We start from the raw sequence: 22,725 nt of genomic DNA on the forward strand, positions 1-22,725 counted from the left end.
ACCACAGTAGTGCTGGAAGGTGAACATCCATCCCAGTCAGGTTTCCCCTCAAGAATCTCCTAGACATTTTGAATCATTCTTTTTATCTTATCATCTTATATATACACACGTGGCCAAAATTGTTGGTACCCCTCGTTTAATGAAAGAAAAACCCACAATTGTCACAGAAATAACTGGAATCTGACAAAAAATAACAATAAATAAAAATTCTATGAAAATGAACAAATGAAAGTCAGACACTGCTTTTCAACCATAAGTTTTAACAATTACTTCTTTGTGATTTTTCTGAAATAAATAATAGAACACAGCTAGTTTATTTCACATGCAACCAAATCAAACCATATTCGTCATTCATCATCAAGTTGCTTTTTGTATAAGCGCCTTCAAGTCAAGTCAACTCATGAAAAAAACGAACCAAAAAAAAAAGTTTCGTTATGACGATTGATGATTTGGTGGGTTTAACAAAAGCTGTCTGATTAAGATTAAACAAAGCAACAGAAAACAGAAAGCAGTCAAGTACAAAGATGAAGAAAAAAAAAACAAAAGACTGATGGAATCCCATTACACTCTGTCTGTGAGGAAGTCAGTAAATAACCCAAATTTACCTTTGAAGGCTGTGAGAAAATTATACAGTATTTTTGTCACCAAATCATTTGTTTAATTTTGGACAGTTTGAGTGTCTTAGTCAAATCCAGTGCTTCCTGTGTGCGAAGATAGCAGCTGAACTGAACCAGGCAGGTTAATGATTTTACAGACTTCCAGTTAAAACTGAGTCATGTGTTCCAAGAATGTGGGGTGGAGGAACATATCTTTTTACTGCAAACACGTTTTAATGGCTAACATTCCAAACTGCTTCTGAAGAACTGCGTATGCAACGTAGTTACTAAAAACATGTCGTCACTCTTGGTATATTGCCATGACTAATGGGCCTAACTGACCTATGCAGATCAAACAATCCGTTATAATTCCATGCCAAACATATTTTTTGACAGAAAACAAAGAAACACAATTGTCACAGAGTCTTCTACTTACTGACCAAGACAAACATCAAAAGGTTGTATGAGCATGTTCTGAATTTGACATTCACACCAGCCCTGTTTAGTCCGCTTTAATCAAACGGTAGTTCGTTTGCCTAAAACGTCTGGTTCATTTGGGGAGGTGTAAATGCACAATCAAACTCTGATGCAGAACAAAAAAGCGAACTTTGGTCCGCCTAAATCCTAGGTCTCGGTTCAGTTGAAGTGAACTCTTGGCGCGTTTCGAATGCATATGTGAACGCAAGCGGACCAAAGACCGCTCCAAAAGCAGGAAGCGGACCATAGCACAGGGCCTTCTGGGTAAATACAACCAAAACAAACGCGCGTTTCTACCACTAAAAGGAGAAATGGCTCATGGTCAGAAGTGGAGTGAAGAGGAGGTAAAATGTTTGTTAGGCACATGTACCACAGACAAAACAGAAATCCTAAAACCGCTAAAATTTGACGCCACTCCATTTTTGTTTACTTTTCCAGAAGAAGGAAGTTGCGCTCGGTGTCTTCTTCAGAGGTTTATGCGTTGTTTCCTTCAGTAGTTCTTAGTGCAGCGCCACCACAGGTGAGGAGGGGAACAGGTCGCTCAAAGGGTTTGTCTCCATTGACTCAGTGCAGTGTAAATGTGAACTGCACCAGCTGAAAATGGAACAAATTTCGCAATTTTGGTCCCCAATTGAACTGAGTCTACCGGACTACTAGGTGTGACTACAACCTTGAAGTATTAGCATTTTTACTGCAGCACTCTGGAGCTAAATGGTAAATGGCTTGCACTTGTATAGCGCTTTATCTAGGCCAAGGACCCCAAAGTGATTTACACTACAGTCAGTCATTCACCCATTCATCCACACATTCATCCACTGATGGTGATAAGCTACATTATAGCCAGGCAGGCTGACAGAAGTGAGGCTGGAAGGCTGCAAGGAAGGTGATGTGTCTTGCTCAAGGACACAACGGCTAAGACGGACAGAGTGGGGACTCGAACCAGCAAACCCTCCGGTCACAGGACGAACCCCTACCTCCTGAGCGCCGCCCTGTCTGAGAGTACCATCTTAAGCACCTTTATGCCCTGTAACACTCTGCTGTCAAAAGTGTGTAAATAATGGAGCACATTACTGCCTCATTGTTTCCTCTATAAACCGTCTATGTTTCTAAACTCAGGCTCAAGCATGTAAAAAGACTAGTTCAAGGTATCAAAACATTGTATTAGCAGCTGCTTTTTATTCAGTAAACTTACTTCATTAAATTTTAGTTTAAACTATTGTTATATTGTTATCGCACGTCGGCAAAAGCGAACGAGAACTCATGTTTTTGCCTGTGTGTTTGTTTGTAGCATTTGTAGCAATAACTGAACCAGTGGACAGTGCACCATCTTCCTGGTTTCATTGGTTTACTGTGAGATGAGATGTCTGAATAACCCTCCCGTGGCCTTTGGGTCGAATTGACCCAAAGTTACAAGGGCTTCTTTACCTCTCTTCATCTCTTTCTCTCTTTTGAGGGCTTCAGGGGGGTAAAATAAAAATGCATTTAAAAAAAAAGAAAAAGAAAATAAGTTGAGCTACCAACCTGCAGCCTCTCGATGATGTTTCTATAGTCTTTAGAGGTACACAGGCTGGAGTCTCGTCTGGAGGTGTTCTTAGCTGATAATCTCCAGTTGAGAATGCTCTTCTGGACAACGTTATTGGACTTGACAAACAAGTTGTTTACTTGACTGTCAAGATCAACAGGAATGGCAATTGCTCTGCTCTTTGCTGAAAAATAGATGTGCCAGTTTTACCAATACCAATACTAACACCAAGAGCTTCCACAGAAATCAGCAGTCGGTGCTAGTTTGCTGCTTACCCACGTCGGAAAGCACTTTAATACAAGCCTCAACTGAAGCCTTCTGAACAGGGTTGAGCCAGTTGCAGTGGTATACTCTGAAGACTCCCTGAAGCAGCTGCACAAACACAGGCTGACGAGTCTGGAAGACAAGTAAAATTATGAGGAAAAACACCAGGAAAGGGTGAATAAGACAAGGAGATGGACACCTTTTGGAGTAGATGGAGCTAACAACTTCTTCAGCTACAAAGTGACAATTGTACTCTAGGTCAAATTCAGAACATGACATTCTGAGGTTACTTTGTCATTGTAGAAAGGCCATCGACTTCAGGTCCAACAGGGGATCTAAATAATCTTTTTGCATACCAAACACAGAACATCAAACCAATGCTTAAAAAGTAGGACTGCCTTCTACTTGCGAACAGCCCAAAAGCACAACAAATACCTCAGTTAGCTTTCCAAGAATGGCTGCCTGGTGCAAGAGAAAAGGAAAGGTTTTGCTGCGTCACCATTTATTGGAAAACGTTTGCGCACAGAATACTTGGAAAAGTTATGCCAATCCGTGGAGATAAACTCACATTTTCTGGGAAACTAGTTTGAAGTAAAATCACCTTCACAAAACAAGTAATGGAGGTACTGATGAGTTAAATGTGCTAAACGCACAACCACAACATTTTCGGTCAAGGGATTCAGAAATCTACGGAGGATAATGGTCATGATTTATTGGAAAAGTCACGGGGAACCAGACATGGCTATCAGAAGGTCAAAAGGTTGAAGTGAACACAACGTGTCAGTGCACCACATCCCAGCAAAGCCTTGTGCAACACGCCCACAGATCTGGGAAGATGTGCTGACAAAGCAGTCAAAGCATTAAAACCAACCAAGTAAATACTTCTCAACATTAAGAGCTAGCGGACAAAGAACACATCCAAAGGTTGAAGAGGGAAAAAAATATATTTTTCGAAGGGGATGGGGTAGGGGGTTTTATTACTTACATACATATGACGAGCCATCTGTGTAAAGGGACAAATGTCACGTTGTGTAAGATAATAACATGTGAGGTGGGTTGTCTCTTTAAAACAAACATAACTGTGACTGTCCACAAAAAGGACACCACAGGTACGAGCCTGCTTGTTGTATTCCCACTGAATGCTTGTCCACACTTACCTGCAAGCTTGTGCTCTGGTCAGAGAAGGGAGAGCTGAAGAAACATGTGACAATGCTCATGACTGTCTCGGTTACGTAACGCTCCAGCATGGTATCTGCATGCTTCCTGTCACTGGTGTTGTTGCACACCTAACAAAGGACAGAGATGAGAAAAGCCTGAGGCCAAGTCCTTTCACGGCACTTCCTGGATATAAGAAACGGGTAACATACTGTACGTCCATGCCTGCTTTCACACACAACATCATATAAAGAACAGTAAGCATTCTCAATCTACTGAACACAGAGTATATAAAAGGCCTTTAATTCCTTTAAGGAAAGCAGAGTTTTAAACTAAAATCATTTCATGTTGAAAAAGCATGGACATGTAGCCGTTTTGGTCAAATCTTGAAAGTAACGTTATCCAAAACTCATGTGATAACACGAGCTGTCACTTTATGTGTTGTTAATGACCCTCAGCAACTACTACATCAGATTTTAGCTCAATATTTGGGAAATTCGCTGACGTGTAGTAAATTTTGTGTTGGTTAGGATAGCTTAGCTGTGGTGGCCATCTTGAATGTGACCAACTACAAAAGACAATCAGTTGTAGATGTAGATGCAGTGACTACTTTCTGAGATTTTCATTCAAACCCGTCCATTAGTTCACGAGATCTTTTGCTAACAGACACAGTAAAAAAAACAATTGTTTGCCTTTGTCTTTGGGCAGCAGGTGATAAATATCTTTTGGCTTACCCTACAAATGTCCACCAGGAAGTTCTCAAATAGCTTCCACATGTGGTTGGAGGTATAGATCTCCTTCATCTCCACCTCTGTGTCCACATAACAGTGATTAAGGAAGTTGATATAGGCAACCTTCACCTGGTAAGGCAGACAGAAAGTTTAAATGAATAAAACTGAAAACAAATGTTTACAAAAGGAAAATGACAGTTTCAAAATATTTGTGGCCCATTCTGTTCTTAATTAGGATGACTTTTTAAGAAACAAAACTACCAATCAGTTCAAAAACCCGACATGTTCTATTAACATCAAAAAAGATGAGAACACTACTCTCATACGTTCAATAAAAAAAATCACTTAAGAAAAAAAAAACTGAAATCAAAAAGATTTAGTTCGTAACTTAGCCTGGAATGCTCACAGTTAGCAAACACATCAAGCATACAGGATGTGCTGAACCAAGTTCAATTTACAGCTTTGCTTCAAGTCTAAACCCTCTACCTACTGGACTAAAGGGGCTTTCTGCCAACGTTCTTGTGTTGAACACCACCAGGTATCCTAATGAGCAATTCCTGGAAGTCTTTACCAGACAGAACAAAAAATGAGACAAAAAATTCACTTTTAGATGAGAGGGAATCTTTTGAAGGAAACAGTACTACGATGTAAATGACAAAAATATCTATACATTTACAGAGCTGGAAGTTGAGATGATTATCTTTGAGTATGAGAGGTTTTTAAGGAGAATAAAACAACAAAAACGACATGCAGTTGAGCCGATAAAGACAACACAAATTAATCCCCTGCAGCAGATAATTTGGCTTTACTATTAAAGGCTGGAAGGACGATACAAAAGGGAGAGGGAAGCTGTCTAACTCCGTTCTATCTAGCTGTGAAGATGAATTGTGGCGTGTTACTCAAGAGGAAATGAATGTCATACATGTTTAAATTATCTGGTTTAGGGTGACAAACAGAATGAGTAATGTGGTCAGAATATCGTAGTATATTCTGCAAAATGTTTTTCTGTTAATAAAGCAGAGTGATTGCAAACTGAGAACAAAACCAGTCACCATGGCCACAAAACACAAAAACATTTTTTTTTGTTTTTTTTTTCCCCACATTAGTGAGTAATTACAATCCGTTTTTCTTAAGAAGCTAAAAATATAACGGTTTGATCATTCATCTGACTTATACGTTTGGTCATAAAGTAACTGAGAATTACCTCCTGCTGTCTTTTTCCTTCATATCTTTTAAAATATACAAAAATGACCTCGAGCTAGTGTAAAATAGTTTGATTAAATTGAATTTTGAGAGTCTTTACTTTAAACTAGTGGTGCACAAACTGTGGTGTGTCCTGCATGACAAACAAAGAGTTTATCTTCTTCAAGAAGGAAAAGTTTGTCAGCTGGAGGAGGCGTCACCTCGAAACAGGGACGAATGGTCAGACTGATAACAGCCGAGGTGAGCAAATCTGTGCAGAACATCCGACATCAACTGCCTGATGATTTGCCATTTGAAAATGGTGGTCAAACTCAGCTTACCCATGACATGCTCAATGTGGACCCATTGAGATTTGGAAGGAGATAAAATAGCTGATTCGAATAACAGAAAAAAGACAGATAGGAGATATCTTGTTGCTAGAATTACAGTGAAAGGAGAAAGATAAAAAAAAAAGATCGGTTTGTGTCTGAAAACTACGAATACAAACACACACCAAGTATCAAATACTGTGATAAAAGGACATCAGTCCTTACTTATGAAAAGGTATTTAATATTTCTGCCAAATACATGTTTGTGTTTTTTGCAGATTGAAGCGTATTGATCTTCTTTGTAAAGGTAATACAGTGAAAATGGATTCATTGCAGCCAGCAATGCTGTGATAAGGTTGAACTTTCATATATTTGTTGGGATTCTGTGCACAGATTGGATTTTATTATTATGATTCTAAAAGCAATTGCACATTTTGTTTTGTTTCTAGCTTTGAATAATCAGAAGCTGATGGAGAAGTCTGTTATTGCTTTCATAAAGTGGAGGTTCTGTTTGATTGTTCTTTGTTTAAAAGTAAAAAGAGGTCAGGTCAAAAGAGCAATCTCTAGACAAAATGTCACAAAAACAAGCAAATTTACCAAGAAAAACTTAGCACACCACTTATTAACCACATATAATATACTGTATGCTAATCCAAGCCTGACATTTATTACCAAAACATTTCAGAACCATCCGAAACCTGATTTGGTGACCATGACATCCTAAATACTTGTCAAGAACATAAACAACCCAAGACTCTAAAGTAAATTTATTAAGATTTTTCTCCGGGGTAATTTTTAAAGTAACAACAAACATAATTTTTTTAACCTCACCTCTGGGATACAGTCTTCATGGGTGACCACGCGCACAATATCATCCAGGGGCAACAGGGAGTTACACTTGATCTCAGTGTAGACGTTCTTGCCCTCTGTGCAGACGGCCAGCAGCTCAACCAGGTGGATGTGATACATGAGAGGACTGTTTTCGTCCATGCGGTCCCGTTCTGAACGCATCATCTGGACTAGGGTCTGAAAGGAGGCGCGATCGTTGTAGAAGACCAGGACGTCTTCACCAGAGTTCACCAACTGAGAAGGAGAAAGGCATTATATAGGTGAAAACCTATTTTGTCTTAAAGACAGAGTAAAAACTCTTATTGCAGATATCATCACTTTTAGTCTTCCTGACTTTCTTGAGACCCCGTGTTTTTCTATCCTGAGGTCATGCGTGTAATATGTAGTGACATTTATGGGTACAATTTGTACTGACAATATGTTTAGGAAAGAAATATATATAAAAAAAAAACATACAAGGCCTGCTCTGATGGCAGAGTGGATTTAAAATATTTCTATAGATCGCTATGAAAATTAAACAGTGAAATGTTACATAGACATTACTAAAACATCTCCCACGTGCTTTAGATATTGATATGATCACCCAGACTGCATTTAACATACCTCTGCCATGACAATGTCCTGGCACTTTTTGATGAACTTGTTCTCGGCTTTAACGATCGTCTGCAGAAATTTGAGATACTGGACATGTCGACCATGCGTCTCCGTACAGTGGACAAAGTGCTGAACTACACGCTCGTTGATCTCACTGCACAGCTGGAAGTTATTCATGAAGATGTGCTGCATGGTGACCGCCTCCAGGATCTGCGAAAACAGAAAGAAGGGAGGAAATGAGCCTCCTGTACAGAAGGCGTTATTAGGAAAACCTAAGTCTTTAGATGACTGCGGCACTCACTCCTGGGTTAAGGAATAAGTTGATGTGTTTATGGAGAAGAGCCTGGTTCTGCTGGTTCCCCGCACAGAAGTTCTGCAGAAACTCATGAGCCAATTTCATGATCTCCTGCATTCGAACATCCTCGCCCTGGTGCGAAGAATACAGACTCAGTCACTGATGTAATATTGATGGGGGATTGTAAAGGTTTCAAAATTATGCCAAATTTTTAAAGTTCCCCTATGATTTTGGATTCAGCCGAGTCTACCTTCTCATAGGGGATTTGGAGGAGTTCCAGCACCACGCTGTGAGCTCCCATGTTCCTCAGGAGTCGCTGCTGCTGTTTCTTGCTTTTCTTTCCTGAGCTTCCCTCCTGGACACACAGCTTACTGAGGCGCACAAGGATCTAAACACACAACAAAGAGTAGGATTTAGAGCATAATAAAAACCCAAACATGGAACACAGAATTAAAAAAATACAAACATGCATACCTCTTTTACAACTCTGTAATTGTAACTGCTGGTGCTTTCTGTCTTCTTGTCAGAACCAAGCGAATCTCCCTATAAAACCAACACGTCATTGCAATAAGTTCCTTATTGTTTATAGTAAAGATATTTGACCAACTGTGCAACAAATATTGAGTGTACCTTCTTTTTGTTGTCAGACTCTGAAGGTCCATCTCCATCCATCACATCCTCTCCCTGCCTCTTGTAAACCCACAGTTCAGACTTCTCCACAATCGAGCGAAGCTGGTCCAGATCGGACTTGATCTGCTTGTAGTTTTCAACATCCTGACTGGTGACCAACAGCTGGACCTAAAATATGTAAAGGACAGAGGATTTTAATCATCGTGTATTGGAAATCCAGCCCATAGTGCTGGAGTGAAACGTGAAATTATAGGAGCAATCTAATTGTGGTAAAGTTTACTTGTTTGAAGGCCATGAGGACTTCCTGCCTCTGGCTGAAGTGTCTGAAGAGCAGGTGAAGTGCTCCGGACACAAGGGGGGGATAGTCATGCATGGTCAGGTGAAGCAGGACCCTTAGGAACGTGCGACCACCATGGTCGTCCAGATCCAGTGGAGTGTTTTCCTCACTTCGATGGAAAAATATAAATTAATCTTACAAATGTAAGCTGAAGGTAACTTTCTTTCAGTGCCTACATGTTTAAAGTTAAACTCTTTCCAAAGTTTTGGAAACACTAGAAATCCATGAGTTACCTTCCACCAAAGATTCCCTCTGCTTGTTCCTCAATGTTCTCAAAGTCAAAATTCCCTAGAGATAAAGGAATACACTGAAAACATATCAAACTAGGAGCACTCAGAAAGTGCAAACATACACCAAGGCTATAGCATAATTAAAAACAGTCTGATCAGGATCACAAACAAAGTTCATTCATTTGATTTGTGTAACAACCCCAACATTTCATGAAAATGTTTTTCAGGAATCTTGTAAAACAGACAAACCAACCAATCCAACACTACTGAAAACATAACATCCTTGGCAGAGGTAAAAAGGCAGTTTTTTGCATTTTGATGGAACAGAATAGTTGATCCCAAAGCATTCAGCTCAGATGTTAAACAGGACGTTCTCATACCTGGCATCTGAGCTGCAATGTTGTTGGTTCCATTCTGAATGGCAGGGGTTTCTCCTTGTGGGTTGTTCTCATCAAACTCCCGTTTGAAAATACAGAGCAGGCAAGAAATCCTGTAGTCCAGGCGTACATTCAAAATAAACTGTAAGAAATAATAAAAAGTTACTCCGAGGACTCAGAGTTCAGCATTGAAAATTACCATTTTTATATTTTTATTTACGCCCCACCTGCAGAATCTCAATGACTTTAAGCTTTGTATCCATGACCATGATGTCCTCTCTCTCTGGCTCGATCTGTGTTTTCACCACATCTCCCTCGGGCTGATGAGTTGGTGTGGTGGGAAGCAAACCCCCTCCTCGTAGGACCACCTGTGTCATCAGCTCCCCCACTCCATGGATGGACTTCATTACATTACTGCCAGCTGCAGCACATGTTCAGAAAAAGAAACCGGAACATCCGAGAGACAGATGAGGAATAACTGAAACTAAGTGAACCTTGAATTTTGTTCATTTTACTCTTCCTGACAAAAATAATTCAGTCAAGTCAAAGAAAATTTTTTGTTTACCTTTGTTTTCCTCCCCCTTCTCAATTTTGTTTATGGGGTAAACAGTGCTGACATGTACACAGTCTAAAATGTTCAGTAAGATTTTTGTCAAGCGCAGCAAGTCACTGAAGTTGTAGAAACCAAAGTATATGAGGTTTCTTGCCAGGTTCACTACCTAGAAAAAAAGAAAATAAAAATGCATAATTTATAAACTATTTGTCCAAGCTATTGTCTGTCCACATTGAGCACACAAAGGAATTACCTCAAAGGTAAGTTTGTTTTTCTCTTTGTCAGAGAAGGGAATATTCTGAGACACCACCTCTCTCAGGTAGTTTTCCACAAAATCCATGGTGAGGCTGAACCGCTCCTTGATCTCATCTCGGGTGGTTCCATCATTGTCGTAGCTGTAGAATTGAGAATTTCATCTTATGAGGTGACGAGACATCCTTGAAATGATAAATACAAGCCACTTCAAATTACTCACGAGACGTACTCACTCGTCAATAGCAATTTTAGATGGAATCTCTGACCACAGGCGAGCATATTTGACAGGTGTGACCTGCTCCTGAGGGTCGCGGTCCACGTGCATGTGCAGCATCAGGCGGCAGAAAGATGCCCGCAAGTCATAGGGCAAGTCTTCATCGGACATGCAGCGCAGGATCAAATCCACATCCAGCTGACCAGAGATCTTGTTGATGGCCAGGTACTGACGATCCAAACACATCCGTGCAAAGAGATTTAGCTGGCACCTAGAAGAAAATGTAGAAACATTGAATTATTAGTTATTTCTAGTTATCGATTTTGATTTTACAATTGTTCTTCAGTTGTATAGTTTCAAGAAAAAACAAACAAACAGATATTTAATATAAAAGCAATTCCAGTTCATTCTAAACTAGATCATGTAATACAGATTAGTGGTCAGACACAGTAACAAAATCCCACACCAGTTTGCATGAACCTGTTTTATTAGTATCAAGGACATCTTGCCTGTAATAGCTGACCACTTCTTGGTCCTCCTTCTGGCCCTCCTTTGCATCCTGGGCCAACTCACGGATGCTCTTACTGCGGATCTCCTTACAGTTGTCTTTCCAGAACAACCAAACCTCTTCCTCATCTTCTGCCTCCACAGGGGTCTCGCCATTTGGTGCCCCCTCAATCTCAAACCTTGACAGCACCAATCTGGTAAAAGGGCACATACAAAAACATTTCTTAGTGCTCATGTCCAGTTGGTGAAATTTGCTAATGTGCTAAAAATAGTAGCTCACTTTGTTTCAATGAGGATGTCAGCATTGCTAGAGTCCAGCACTGCGTTGCAGATGAGCTCCTGTGTCACTGGGATGGATTTACTCATGGACACACAGAGATCTGACAGGTAGTCCAGAAATCTAGGTACAGATAATGAAAGAAAAATGTATTTTATTATGTACTGGTAGCAACATTCTTAGAAGGTGTGCAAGTGAATTATTAGGCCACCTTCACACAGGATGACAACTCCAACAAGCTCTCCATAACTCAGAATGCTGCTGGATTGTGGCAAATTCGGAAAATGTTCTTCAGTGTACAATAAAAAATGACTTGCTATGATCTTACTCAAAAAGAAAAAAAAAATGGTGCTTTTTTTTTCCCTGCATCAATGAAATGCTGTCTTGTGCCCACACCAAGATCTGTACATCAGCAGCATGAGAGGATTCAGGTGAAGGAGTTTTCTGTGCAGAACCTTGACCACATCCACCTTTCTTCTGATCGTGATGAGAACAAGTGCTTCTTGCTTTGTGTCCAAAAGACAAATGAAAGATGGCTTGCGTGGTGTGCTATTGGCACATGTAAAGTATGGACTAATCGTAGCAGCAGCAGTGTGAGAGCTTTGTATTATTATTGTGGGCATGATGGGGTCATAGCCTAGGCATGAAGCCAGCATGCCCACTTGATATTCTGATGACCAAGCAATGCCAGTCCCAACATCATGACATGGTGCCACTACTGGTCTCACACTCTCCCGCATTTCACACGCCCTGATATGCTTCCACCTTGAAAATAAACTACCACAACCCTGCTACAGAAGTTTTGTGGATGCACAAAACCATTGCGAAATAGGGAGTCCAATGTGTTCTTAAAATGTGCCTGAAGTGCTATACACAACCCTGCAAAGAGAATCCACGTTCTGGCTAATTATTCATGGTCATTGCAAGGTTGTCATTCAGTGTGAAGGGGGCTTTAGATTATAATGCAATACAATGTCAGGAAACTTCTTTTGGCTGTTCCCTTTTCAGGGGTCTCCACAGCGAGTCATCCTCCTCCATCTAACTCTGTCTTCAAGTGTTATAAAAATAATTCTCAAAGACTAATGTGTGCTTTGTGTCATTTCAAACTATAAAAGCCTCTTCAAAAAATGGATCAGAAAGTCTTACATTTCACTAACAAAACTTCAAGGCCAAACTACAGCAGAAGTACGTACTAGTTGTAATAAGTCCTTCATACTTTGAAATATATTCACAGAGATTCCTGTTATGCAAACAAATCTGACTTAAACTGGGCACAGCAACATCCTCTTTCTGTGCCTACCTTGGCTCCCGGTTCTTCCTCACTAGAGTGACAAAGGTGTCTATCTCAGCAGCAGTGATGTGTTTTTCTAGCAGCTTCCTGTTGTTGTGGAGAAGTGCTGTTATTGTGTCTTCTGCCAACACATCATATCCGATTTGCTTCTGCATGAAACGAAACTGTTTGGCTATATATTCCTGAGAAATAAAAATTAAAAAGTAGAAGAAAAAAAAAAGATTACCGTCGAAGAAAAGGCCACACTATGAAAAGTACAGAGTAGGGCCACAGTGCGCGACCTACTTGGTTCTTCCTGTAATCCTGCTGGGAATGGCGAAGGACTCTGTAGCAAAGCCTGCAAATATGTCTGAATGGTGCATGGCGCTGATCTCCGAGCTCCTCCAGTCGCAGCATGGGCCCATCGCCGCTGTCTGTGAAAGGGGCTTGAAGAAGTTTGAAAATCTATAAAGACAACAATATGTCATTTTAAAAGATTCGGCGAAGCAGACATTTTAAGTCAGACCTCAAACTGTCGCTAAAGTTTACGGCCTACCTGTTTCAGAATATTCTGCTCTCTCATGAGTTTTTGTCGTTCTCTGTTGGGTTTGTTCACCATGATCTCTAAAACATCCTGCCCACTGTTGGGAATGTCAACCACAAAAAAAACCAAATCCTCCAGGAGCTTGGTCACAAACCTGGAAAATGTGGATACCAGAAGAAAAAAAAAAGATTAAGTGTCAACAAATTGTTGGTCAAATATTTCAGTGAAACACTTTTTCCATATTAATGACAAATATTTACAAACACATTAAATATGATGTACCATTAGACAATATCCGAGCATACCTTCTTTCATTTTGTGTAATGGTTCCCTTTTCTAGTTTGCCAGCAATTGAAGCCAACACTTTACTTGCATCATTAGCAAAATCTAAATCACGCACTTCTGATGGTGGTACTGGGACGATGGCAAATGCTTCCTTGTCTTCTTTTACTGCCGATGTTCCAATCTGGAACACAAAATTGCATCTTATGAGGACGAGGAAGATACAGTTTTATCATTTGACTGATAATCACCTGCTCACCTGCAGCATAACAGGTTTCTCCTCCTCTTTGTCAATAGGGATGTTTGTACTATGAACCCATGTGTTGGTGCACAGGTGCCTTAATCTGACATAGGAGCTCCTGGAGGTAAGAGAAAGGGTAAAAATAAAATCAGTTGCAAGGTAAACTACGAAGTGCAGCTTATTGTGTCAAAAGGCAACACATCATTTAGTCTTGAAAACCTGCAAGAGTTGAAGAAATGACACATTGTGTCTTCAGTAACGAATGTAATCAGTGCATCTTTTTGGACATTTTATCAATTCTACATAAAATGACTTATTTTGTGTTTTTCTGTAACTTCTCATGCCTGGTATCATTTTAAGAGGTTTATTTTTTATCAGGTTTTAGGATTACACCTACAAAAGGAGGCTGAAAAGCCTCAGGAAGACAGTGAGCTGAAAAGTAGACTAGATGCATAAAAAAAAAAATAAAAAAAAAAATACCACAAACTTTCATCTAGAGCTACTTTGGGTACCTAAAGACTCAACCTCTTATCACAATAAACAGCACCTGACAATAAAAAGTCCCAAAATAATTTGTAAAAAACACATTTTTGAAATAGAGCCAACCAAAACAGAAAAGATGGTGAATCACCAGAAGATGTACCGCACATTGTGCTGCAGTAGTGGCACACCTTATTTATAGCACTGTCTGTGTTTGTTAAAGAGTTACAAGTGAGCAAAGTATGTAAGTGAACTGCCTGAGAGGGAAACAGCCTGTTTATGGCCACCCAGCCCATCCGTTGTATCACTGACCCGTCCAGTTTCATCGCTCCTGCATTAAGAACAAACCATCACTCATAGTGAAGGCTGAGCTGAATGTGTGCTTCACTCTAACAACAACCAGCCTACTTCACGTGTCTGTGTGGCTACTGCGAGCGTCTGTGTCGCCCGTCTGGCCTTAGGCAATGACAGCAGATAGTAGCAAGATTCTTGGCAAGCATTTTGTAACCGCCTACAGGCTTACCTTTGTGTCACAGCTATGCCCTGGTTAAAGTCTAAGAGACGGGGTTATAAAAGGTGAGGGCAGGAGGTGCTATAAGTAGTAGCCAGCACCATGTCAATGCATTTTGAGGACATGACATGTTAGAGATGCCTCTCCAAGCAGGAGAGGCTCTATTCTCAACTCAGATTTACACTTCAGCTTTCACTCAGTACTGTCAATGAGAACTGGGAAACCAAGTAAAGATTGATACAGAAGTGCAGGTCTGACAACAAAGTGGCAAAGATGCTTCTCAAACCAAAAGGGCACATGATGTTATCAGATTATTTTCACGGATTTCGCCACAGTAAATTTATCATTCAGAGTGGTTCATTTCTCTTGAAAATTATCAGATGGTGCAAAGACTGTCAGTGTGCGTCAACAATTTATTTGTAAACTAAAGGGAAACAAACTGATTCAAAGACATTAATTACTGTAACTTTCCTAATAATGTCTTTACCAGTAATTTGTGTTTAAAGCAAAAGGATAACACCTGGTTAAAGGAAAAAAAAATAGAAGAGGTAAAGTGACACTGTAAAAAAAAAAACAAAAAAAAAACAGCTGGTGACACAAGCAAAACAAAAACGCATCACAAAACTTATCCCTCTCTAGACATTTAGAAACTAATTTCTACTGGTGTTCGAAATTCCCCTCGACCAAACACATGAGTCAAAATGCTACTGCAGTCATGCTTTGAAATGCTGCTGCCTTGACATCATTGTGGTCTTTTTGATAGGTCGTGTTAAGATATTTGTCATTTGTTAAAAACTCCCCTTCCCCCTGACTTTACAACATTCCTAATGTTATTTTTTTCCATTAAAGGGAAGGCCACATCTGTGACATCAACTGCAACCAAATGTCTCAACTGTTAAACTTTCACTTCTTAGGTTTTTTTTTCTCCATGTCTTCTACTAATAGTCACAGTTACCAGAGATTATTTGAGAGATGAACCTTTTCTGCATGAGCATTTAATGAAAAGTGTTATTTTAGAGCTCAACAACAAAGTGTTTGTGGTGTGGGTGTAAAAACACATGAGGCCGAGTGTACAAGTCGTACCTGGGCACCATGGAATCGCCTCCTCTCAGAGTGGTGGGGTCCAGCTCAAAGATGGAAGAGATGTCCATCCCGTCGGGAACGGGGACCAGAATGTACATGATTTTCTCCTGTGGAGCCCGGAGACGGCCTCGAAGAGCTTCATTATCTGCATCCAGCTAAAAGAGAAGAAATACAGTGAAGAAGCAGACAAACTGCAAAGAGGCAAGCAGGCATCTGTGGAAACATGCCAACAGTTTTTACTATTATAAAGGTAAAGAAGTGTGCAGGTTTTCACTTTGACCTGCAAGTCACCACTGAAGCGTCAGACTTTTGTGTCTCGATAGCACAGTGGTCTAAAATAATGTACATCAGTAAGGATGATGGCACAGTGACACCTTATGGTAATTTGGTGCAACTGAAAAATAAATCTGACACCTACATTATATATATATATATAAAAATGGATCATAAAGAGTACATAGTAGAAAATTGACACCAAAACAGCAAAAAGTACTTTACTCATTTCAAGACAGTAACTGTATTATCAGCCAGGTGTTTGAAGCTAATAAGAATTTATATCACAGTACCTGGAAATTAAAGGGTGTAAAGTCCACCACCTGGAGCAGAAAACAAAAAGCCAAAGCAGACTTTAATGGATAGGCTCATAAGTTAAAAACAAAACAGCCCAGAATCAAAACAAAACAATATTATATTGCAAATAACTAACCAGGTAGGAGATTAAGGTAACTTACGGAGGAACGCTGTTCAGCACTTTCCTCCTCAAAGTCTGGATTCACCTAAAAAAAAAAAAAAAACAACTTCATTCTCAGCATGAATCAATTCAAGCTGCTCTCTCTCCGCTGAGTATCCACCAATATCATACATTTATACCATATAACATCTATAAGTACTTAAACAAAAACTGCTGCAACAGTATCAGAAACACCCACCTCACCCACCTCTGCAGCCAAATAACACCCTGTGGCCAAATGTTTAAACCTGAACAAGCTGTTCCAGTAGCCTGCACCTCCCCTACATGGGTCATGATGGACCACCTGGTAATATGAAAGATATTTTAAAAAGTTGCAAAATTCTATCATTGTTTTTGTTTATAATCACTAAAAACAATATTAGATGATGATGCAATCCTAACTTCTCCATCACTGTGCTTTGGAAAGGAAAAGAGCATTTAGTCATATACTTATTGAAAGGACGTTAAAAAAACAATACAAAAAAAAAAAAGGTTTAGGGTTTTTTGTACACATTGTACAAACCTCCACTTCCCACAGTGCTTTGCTGCTGGTGGCTGAAGTTGCGGATTGTCGGCCAGTGGTTCGGAGAAAAACATACTGCTTCTTCCGGTGATCGTCACAAGTAAGAAACTTTTCCTGCTCTGCGTGGAATAGCCGAACCACATCCCCCTGCAATCACATCTAAATCAGTACCTGCACGTTCAGAAATGTGCTGCACTGGTCAATATTTTAATGTAGCAATCGAGGAGTCATTTTTCATTTTAAATAGCGTATTGAGCTATGTAGGTATAATCAGTGAGGTTTAATGCAAATGCATGTGAAAACTAATCGCTGCAATTAATGCAAAAATGTTATGACACCAACCCCTTTGAGTATTGTTTCCTTGTTGTCACTCCATTTCATGAAAAGAACAACTTTCCAACTTGTGTTGCAGTTTACAGAGTTGACCTGAAAGAAAAGAAAGACTGAGTGAACATTTGATCTTGTGTTAACTCTTTACTTTACTTTGTTTTAGAACCCTCTAAGGGCAGTAATATGTGTACCTCATTACATCCTGGGTTGTCAACTAGCTGGTGGCTGCTGGCATGAAGAGGCTGTCCTGCGTTTACAGGGTTAAGGACTACTTTATCTCCAATCACCACCTGCAAGAGGAAAAAGTACTTAAAAAGCGTTTCAGTGGGAAGATGTAGCACACGTGAAGAATGGTATTCATTTTCCATTTTAGAAATTATAAAAGTACCAAACATGATGAAAGCCACTTTCCGAAAAGGAAACATTCCCTTTAGTCAAAAAGGGGAAATGCTTAAAATATTCCATCCCACAAATAACCACTAGAGGGAGCCAAAGAACACTTGATGGGCCAGGACAGAGCGACAGAAAAGTATGAAACAGTACTCTGACTTTAATAATCCACTGATTACAGCACATGCAGAAACTATAAATAACAGTATTTTATTTTACCAAAAGCTTCACATACTTGTATTTGCTTACTCCACAACTTAAACCTAATTATCATAAAGCCAGTTTGTCAGAGGAAATTAACCCTCATCAAACGTGTCTCTACTTCAGTCATAAGACTTAATAAATAATGATTCCTTTCAAATATTTAGTTTGACAAATAAAAGCAACCTTTTAAAGCTAAATTACATTTTCAGTGTCTGAGGGTTACTGCTGCCGACTCAAGAAACTGTTCAGACTACCAACTCTGAACTGAGGCTGCCTTTTGGTCCTTGGTAGGATAAACCAAATGCTGAGGACAAATTTTACTGAGGCGATTAATTAAGTGCAACTTAATTAGCCAGCCTCACTCTATCACCTTTTATCAGCCATGATTAGAAACTGCAGCCTGAGCAGCAGAGGATGTGTCACTGTATGTAGGCGTTCCACAAATTCCACTTTACAGATCAGCAAAAGACAAAAACCGATAACATCCTGGTTATAATTGATTTTGAAAACCTGTCACCTACATTACCAACAACACCAGTGACAGTCCAGAAAAAAGGGGCAAGTTACACCAGCATGAGCTGGAGTTGCGTCAAACAAGGAGTGAGACACAGAACACTGCCAACTATATATCTATCTCTATAACCGTCAGTTTTTTTTTTGTTTTTAAACTTTTAACAAACAAGAAACTATTCAATTATTAAAGCATTTTTTGATGTTCTGCAGTTTTCTCTGAGGTAAGCCAGAACTTAACGCAACCTTTTTTATGGACTTGTAACTTTAAAGCATAAAAACCAGTAGGGAGATTTTTTTTTTTATCTCTAACCCAACTGATAAAAAAAATGGATCAATTGAAATATTAAATTGTACTAAATATTTTTCAGTGATTAATTTATTAAATACAGACCTAACTTCACAATACAGTTAATAAAAAGTTGTTTTTTCCATCCTAAAGCCTCAGGAGACCAGCGTTAGTGCCACGAACTGCCATGGCAGCAGCAAAACACGGAAAAATTTTAAGTGTAAATTTGTTCAAATATTAAAACTGACTTTCCGTTGACTTTGAAATATTAAACATTAAAGCCAACGACAAAAAACAATACACTAAGGTTAGCTATAGACATGTAATTGTTTGTCAGCACTGCTTTTGATAACAGGTGACAATTCTGTGTGAGTCCACATTTACAAACCCCGTCGAAAAATCTAAAAATGTAAGCTTATTATCTCCTACCGGGCATCATTAAACTTCAATCCTACACCCAGTTCTACCCACACTGTCTCCCAGGGATCTGAGCTTGTAGAAAGGCTGAATGTAGAACCAGGATCCCTCATTTCCCGCAGAGTCCAGAGTCACTCTCATGGCGTTCTTCTCCAAGAGCGCAGGCAGACGCTTGTTCACCGTCAGGTATTTGTTGCTTTTCAAGTGCAGCAGCTGGTGACATAACAAGACACAAGGTTATGCGATTCCAAAACTTACAGCAACTTGACAAGAGATAGAAGTGGGAAAAAAATTACATGGGCTGGAAAAAAATGCAGACGGTCACAACAGGACCCAAAAAAAACAAATAGGTAAATTAAACTGATTAGAAATGTTTGGTGTCTTAAAAAGGGATATGCCAGACTGTGGAGCTCTATGGAAAAGTTATGAAGAACTAAATACTTCATCTAAAACAACTTTTCTTAAAAAAATTTAAAGCAATTAATGCAAATGCTACTATTTTATTTATTCTACATCAGGTAAAATATTAGTTGTTTATAACTTGTCTACAGAATTTCCCTTAAAAATTACAGGAATATTTTTTTTTTCTGTGTAGATCATGTAAATGCTCTAATGTCCTATCCAAAGGGATTCTGTTGACTTTTGTTAGTGTTTAGGATCTTCCTAAAGGTAGTATCTCACTGGTCTGCAAGTGCTGGGGGACTGTTTGTCAACTCAAAATTTAAAGAAGTAAAATGGGTGAATTTTCTGTTGCAGTCTCACTGAATTTTGAATGTTTTCGACTAAGTGACCAGACAGCTGTGAGCATGCGTTTTGAGTGGCCAGTTTTTGAAAATCACAGTCTATTTTTGTGTGAGTGGCTTGCAAAACTGCATTCGTGGCCAGGCACATTGTTTTGTTGCTCACAGCACAACTACCTCAGCTTATTTTGCGCCCACCATAGAAGCCATCCCAATGTTTATGATTTAATCTGCTGGAGGAGTCGTCTTCTTTTTGTTTCGGCTGTTCCCTTTTCCAGGGGTCACCACAGCGAGTCATCCTCCTCCATCTAACTCTGTCCTTCTGCGTCCTCTGTCCTCACTCCTCTTTAACTGCATCCATATATCTCCTCTTTGTCTTTTTCCTGGCTGCATATCTAACATCCTTCTACCAATATACCCACTGTCCCTCCTCTGCACATGTCCAAACCATCTCAGTTTGGCCTCTCTAACTTTATCTCCCAGTCCTTCAACCTTTGCTGTACCTCTGATGACCTCATTTCTAATCCTATCCATCCTTGTCCCTCCCAAGCTTTTCAGTAAATAAATAATTCATCATCAGTGGGGTTTTTAAACCTGGACATGTGTCTCGGGTGTTTTCTGTTCTAGTGAAGTGAAGTGAAGTGAAGTGAAGTGAAGTGAAGTGAAGTGAAGTGAAGTGAAGTGAAGTGAAGTGAGATTTATTTATATAGCACTTTTCAGCAACAAGGCGATCCAAAGCGCTTTACAACACAAACAAAAACAGAATCCAATACAGCAGGTACATAATGAAACACAAAAAAGAAACATCAATCATGTATAATCTAAATGAAATATATTGATTTCGACATTGTTCTAGATGTCGAAATATACTGTAGCACTCTTGAGACGGGTTTGTGATGACCACAACAACTCTAGACAACTCTGACTATTTGGAGAGAAAATTTGTCACACAAACGCAAGCGACAGGACTGCACACACGTGCAGCTCAAGCAGGGAAACTGAGAATGCACGAAAGTCGAAAGTCTTGCTGGAGACTCCCTCATGAATGCTGTTCACCGACTAGTCTCAGCCCAGTGAGATCCTACTTTCATCAGCAGTTAAAAGAGTTAACCTCAAACCCATTCAACATAAGCCAGCACCAGCTACAGTTATGTCAGCTTGCGTTAATACAACAAGGGCATCCTACACCAGTGATGGGAAGTTTGATTCTTTTGACTGATTTGAGTTTCAACGAATCACTCATTTAAAAGAATCATGTTTTTAAGTCATTTGATTCATTTGAGTCACACGTGCACACACAAGCTCCACTCCCAATCCCAACTGCTTCATATTACTATTTCATTGTGGGAAAAAGAGGGAAAGACTAACAATTCTCAAACATGAATTTGTTTTTCCTTTCTTACCTAAAAAAAATGAGTCATGCAAAATTAAATAAAAATATCTATATGTGATTTTTAAAAACTGTTTATATATTTAAAATAGTTTCCCAAATATAATTGCTTTGACTAATGCATTCAGTAAATAAATGAACATCATTTTATATCAAGATGAAGTTGATATATTCCAAAATAAATACATGTAAATTTGCATTTATTTGGCACAATTAGTTATTCTGAATGATCTGAAGTGGAGTAGTGAGACACATACCAGAACTAGTTTATTTTCAAAATAAACTGTGTATTTTTTATATGATTGTGATTCCTGATTCGCTCGTTTGAGTCAGGAGTATAATTAATTTAATTCGTACAGCATTCACAGACTACTACACCTGAGTGATTCATTTGTTCATTGCTCACAGCAGTTGAGTTAAAACAAGACATCAGAGCTGCTGCTTTTCCTACAGACTAATACAGTGGTTAGCATGTTAGCTGTAGCTAGCTAGCTGTAGCATGGTCAATCAGTGTGTTAATGGAGAAGAAGAATCACGACTCCCAATTCAATAAAATAACTCAAGTTTTGAACGATTCATTCAAGACTTACACAACACTTTCATACATTGTCTCCATTGTGGACATCAAATAAAGAAAAAATATATAATTTCATACAGGATAGAAACGTTTTCCTGAGCAAGTGTGCAAAGAAGGATAAGACTTTTCAATGGTCACTTTTATACCACATGTTTGTGCCGCAGTAAATATTTAAAACTCCTCCGATTAAAACAGAGCTATGGTCTGTATTATCAAACAGAGTGTCATATATGTTTCTCATACGTGCTGCAGTTCTGTTAAGCAAAAATCCTTATCTGAGAGATCCTGACGCACCTGAATTACATTTCCATACTGGATGACTGTTCCCAGCAGCTTACGGTTTTCAGACTCGTTCTGCTTCTTCTCGAGATCTGCAGCGTGCTAATAAACAGAAAAGAGGACAAAGACGATGAAGTAACACTGACATTTTCCCCACATTGCCCACATAAGGCGATACAAAAAAAGAGGAGGAATTCTTCTTACATGAAGTTTGTTGAGGAGGACTGTGTCAGTGGTACTGTTGCCTCCAGGTTTTGCTGCTTTCCAGAACTGTTTCTGTGCCGAGTATCTGTTCATCGGACACAGTTTGAAAAGGCAGTCTGAAGAAGAAAAACAAGAAAAAGAACAAACTTTTAGAACTGATCCTTAGTGAGAGTCTGTGGAGAACTTCAACCAAAAAAGCAAAGTTTTGGGAGAGTGGAAATTCGACAAACTGAGAATAGACTGTTAGTTACTGCATATCTGCAGTTTGAGCTAAAAAAAAATAAAAAAAAACAATGACGGAATGAGAGTCTGTGCCTTCAAGGTTAAATGGGGTGTAAATTTAAGTACTTCACATTA

At 39.3% G+C, this 22,725-nt stretch overlaps 1 protein-coding gene across 8 annotated transcripts in view; it reads right to left on the reverse strand.

Annotated features, from left to right (window-relative positions):
* Nucleotides 1-22,725, reverse strand: part of itpr1b (inositol 1,4,5-trisphosphate receptor, type 1b) — an 89,513-nt gene that overhangs the window by 56,275 nt on the left and 10,513 nt on the right. For 6 of the 8 annotated variants that reach the window (XM_037975190.1, XM_017430548.2, XM_017430558.2 and 3 more), the window contains exons 4-37: nucleotides 22,369-22,484; nucleotides 22,180-22,266; nucleotides 19,233-19,391; nucleotides 17,560-17,658; nucleotides 17,381-17,464; nucleotides 17,039-17,185; nucleotides 16,715-16,819; nucleotides 16,517-16,561; nucleotides 16,352-16,381; nucleotides 15,786-15,940; nucleotides 13,730-13,829; nucleotides 13,494-13,654; nucleotides 13,201-13,342; nucleotides 12,951-13,109; nucleotides 12,675-12,847; nucleotides 11,378-11,497; nucleotides 11,100-11,291; nucleotides 10,610-10,861; nucleotides 10,375-10,516; nucleotides 10,134-10,287; nucleotides 9,796-9,989; nucleotides 9,572-9,710; nucleotides 9,195-9,249; nucleotides 8,905-9,070; nucleotides 8,625-8,792; nucleotides 8,469-8,537; nucleotides 8,245-8,382; nucleotides 8,001-8,126; nucleotides 7,709-7,909; nucleotides 7,088-7,339; nucleotides 4,749-4,874; nucleotides 4,017-4,145; nucleotides 2,871-2,991; nucleotides 2,595-2,779 (exon numbers count right to left, since the gene is read on the reverse strand). In XM_037975190.1, the coding sequence (XP_037831118.1) occupies nucleotides 2,595-2,779; nucleotides 2,871-2,991; nucleotides 4,017-4,145; nucleotides 4,749-4,874; nucleotides 7,088-7,339; nucleotides 7,709-7,909; nucleotides 8,001-8,126; nucleotides 8,245-8,382; nucleotides 8,469-8,537; nucleotides 8,625-8,792; nucleotides 8,905-9,070; nucleotides 9,195-9,249; nucleotides 9,572-9,710; nucleotides 9,796-9,989; nucleotides 10,134-10,287; nucleotides 10,375-10,516; nucleotides 10,610-10,861; nucleotides 11,100-11,291; nucleotides 11,378-11,497; nucleotides 12,675-12,847; nucleotides 12,951-13,109; nucleotides 13,201-13,342; nucleotides 13,494-13,654; nucleotides 13,730-13,829; nucleotides 15,786-15,940; nucleotides 16,352-16,381; nucleotides 16,517-16,561; nucleotides 16,715-16,819; nucleotides 17,039-17,185; nucleotides 17,381-17,464; nucleotides 17,560-17,658; nucleotides 19,233-19,391; nucleotides 22,180-22,266; nucleotides 22,369-22,484 (4,691 nt within the window). Of the gene's footprint in view, nucleotides 1-2,594; nucleotides 2,780-2,870; nucleotides 2,992-3,844; nucleotides 3,863-4,016; nucleotides 4,146-4,748; nucleotides 4,875-7,087; nucleotides 7,340-7,708; nucleotides 7,910-8,000; nucleotides 8,127-8,244; nucleotides 8,383-8,468; nucleotides 8,538-8,624; nucleotides 8,793-8,904; nucleotides 9,071-9,194; nucleotides 9,250-9,571; nucleotides 9,711-9,795; nucleotides 9,990-10,133; nucleotides 10,288-10,374; nucleotides 10,517-10,609; nucleotides 10,862-11,099; nucleotides 11,292-11,377; nucleotides 11,498-12,674; nucleotides 12,848-12,950; nucleotides 13,110-13,200; nucleotides 13,343-13,493; nucleotides 13,655-13,729; nucleotides 13,830-15,785; nucleotides 15,941-16,351; nucleotides 16,382-16,516; nucleotides 16,562-16,714; nucleotides 16,820-17,038; nucleotides 17,186-17,380; nucleotides 17,465-17,559; nucleotides 17,659-19,232; nucleotides 19,392-22,179; nucleotides 22,267-22,368; nucleotides 22,485-22,725 lie in introns of all 8 variants that reach the window. The other 2 variants (XM_025009190.2, XM_025009191.2) reach the window with 1 other exon arrangement.

This window comes from Kryptolebias marmoratus, linkage group LG4 (assembly GCF_001649575.2).
Source record: "Kryptolebias marmoratus isolate JLee-2015 linkage group LG4, ASM164957v2, whole genome shotgun sequence".
NCBI lineage: Eukaryota > Metazoa > Chordata > Actinopteri > Cyprinodontiformes > Rivulidae > Kryptolebias > Kryptolebias marmoratus.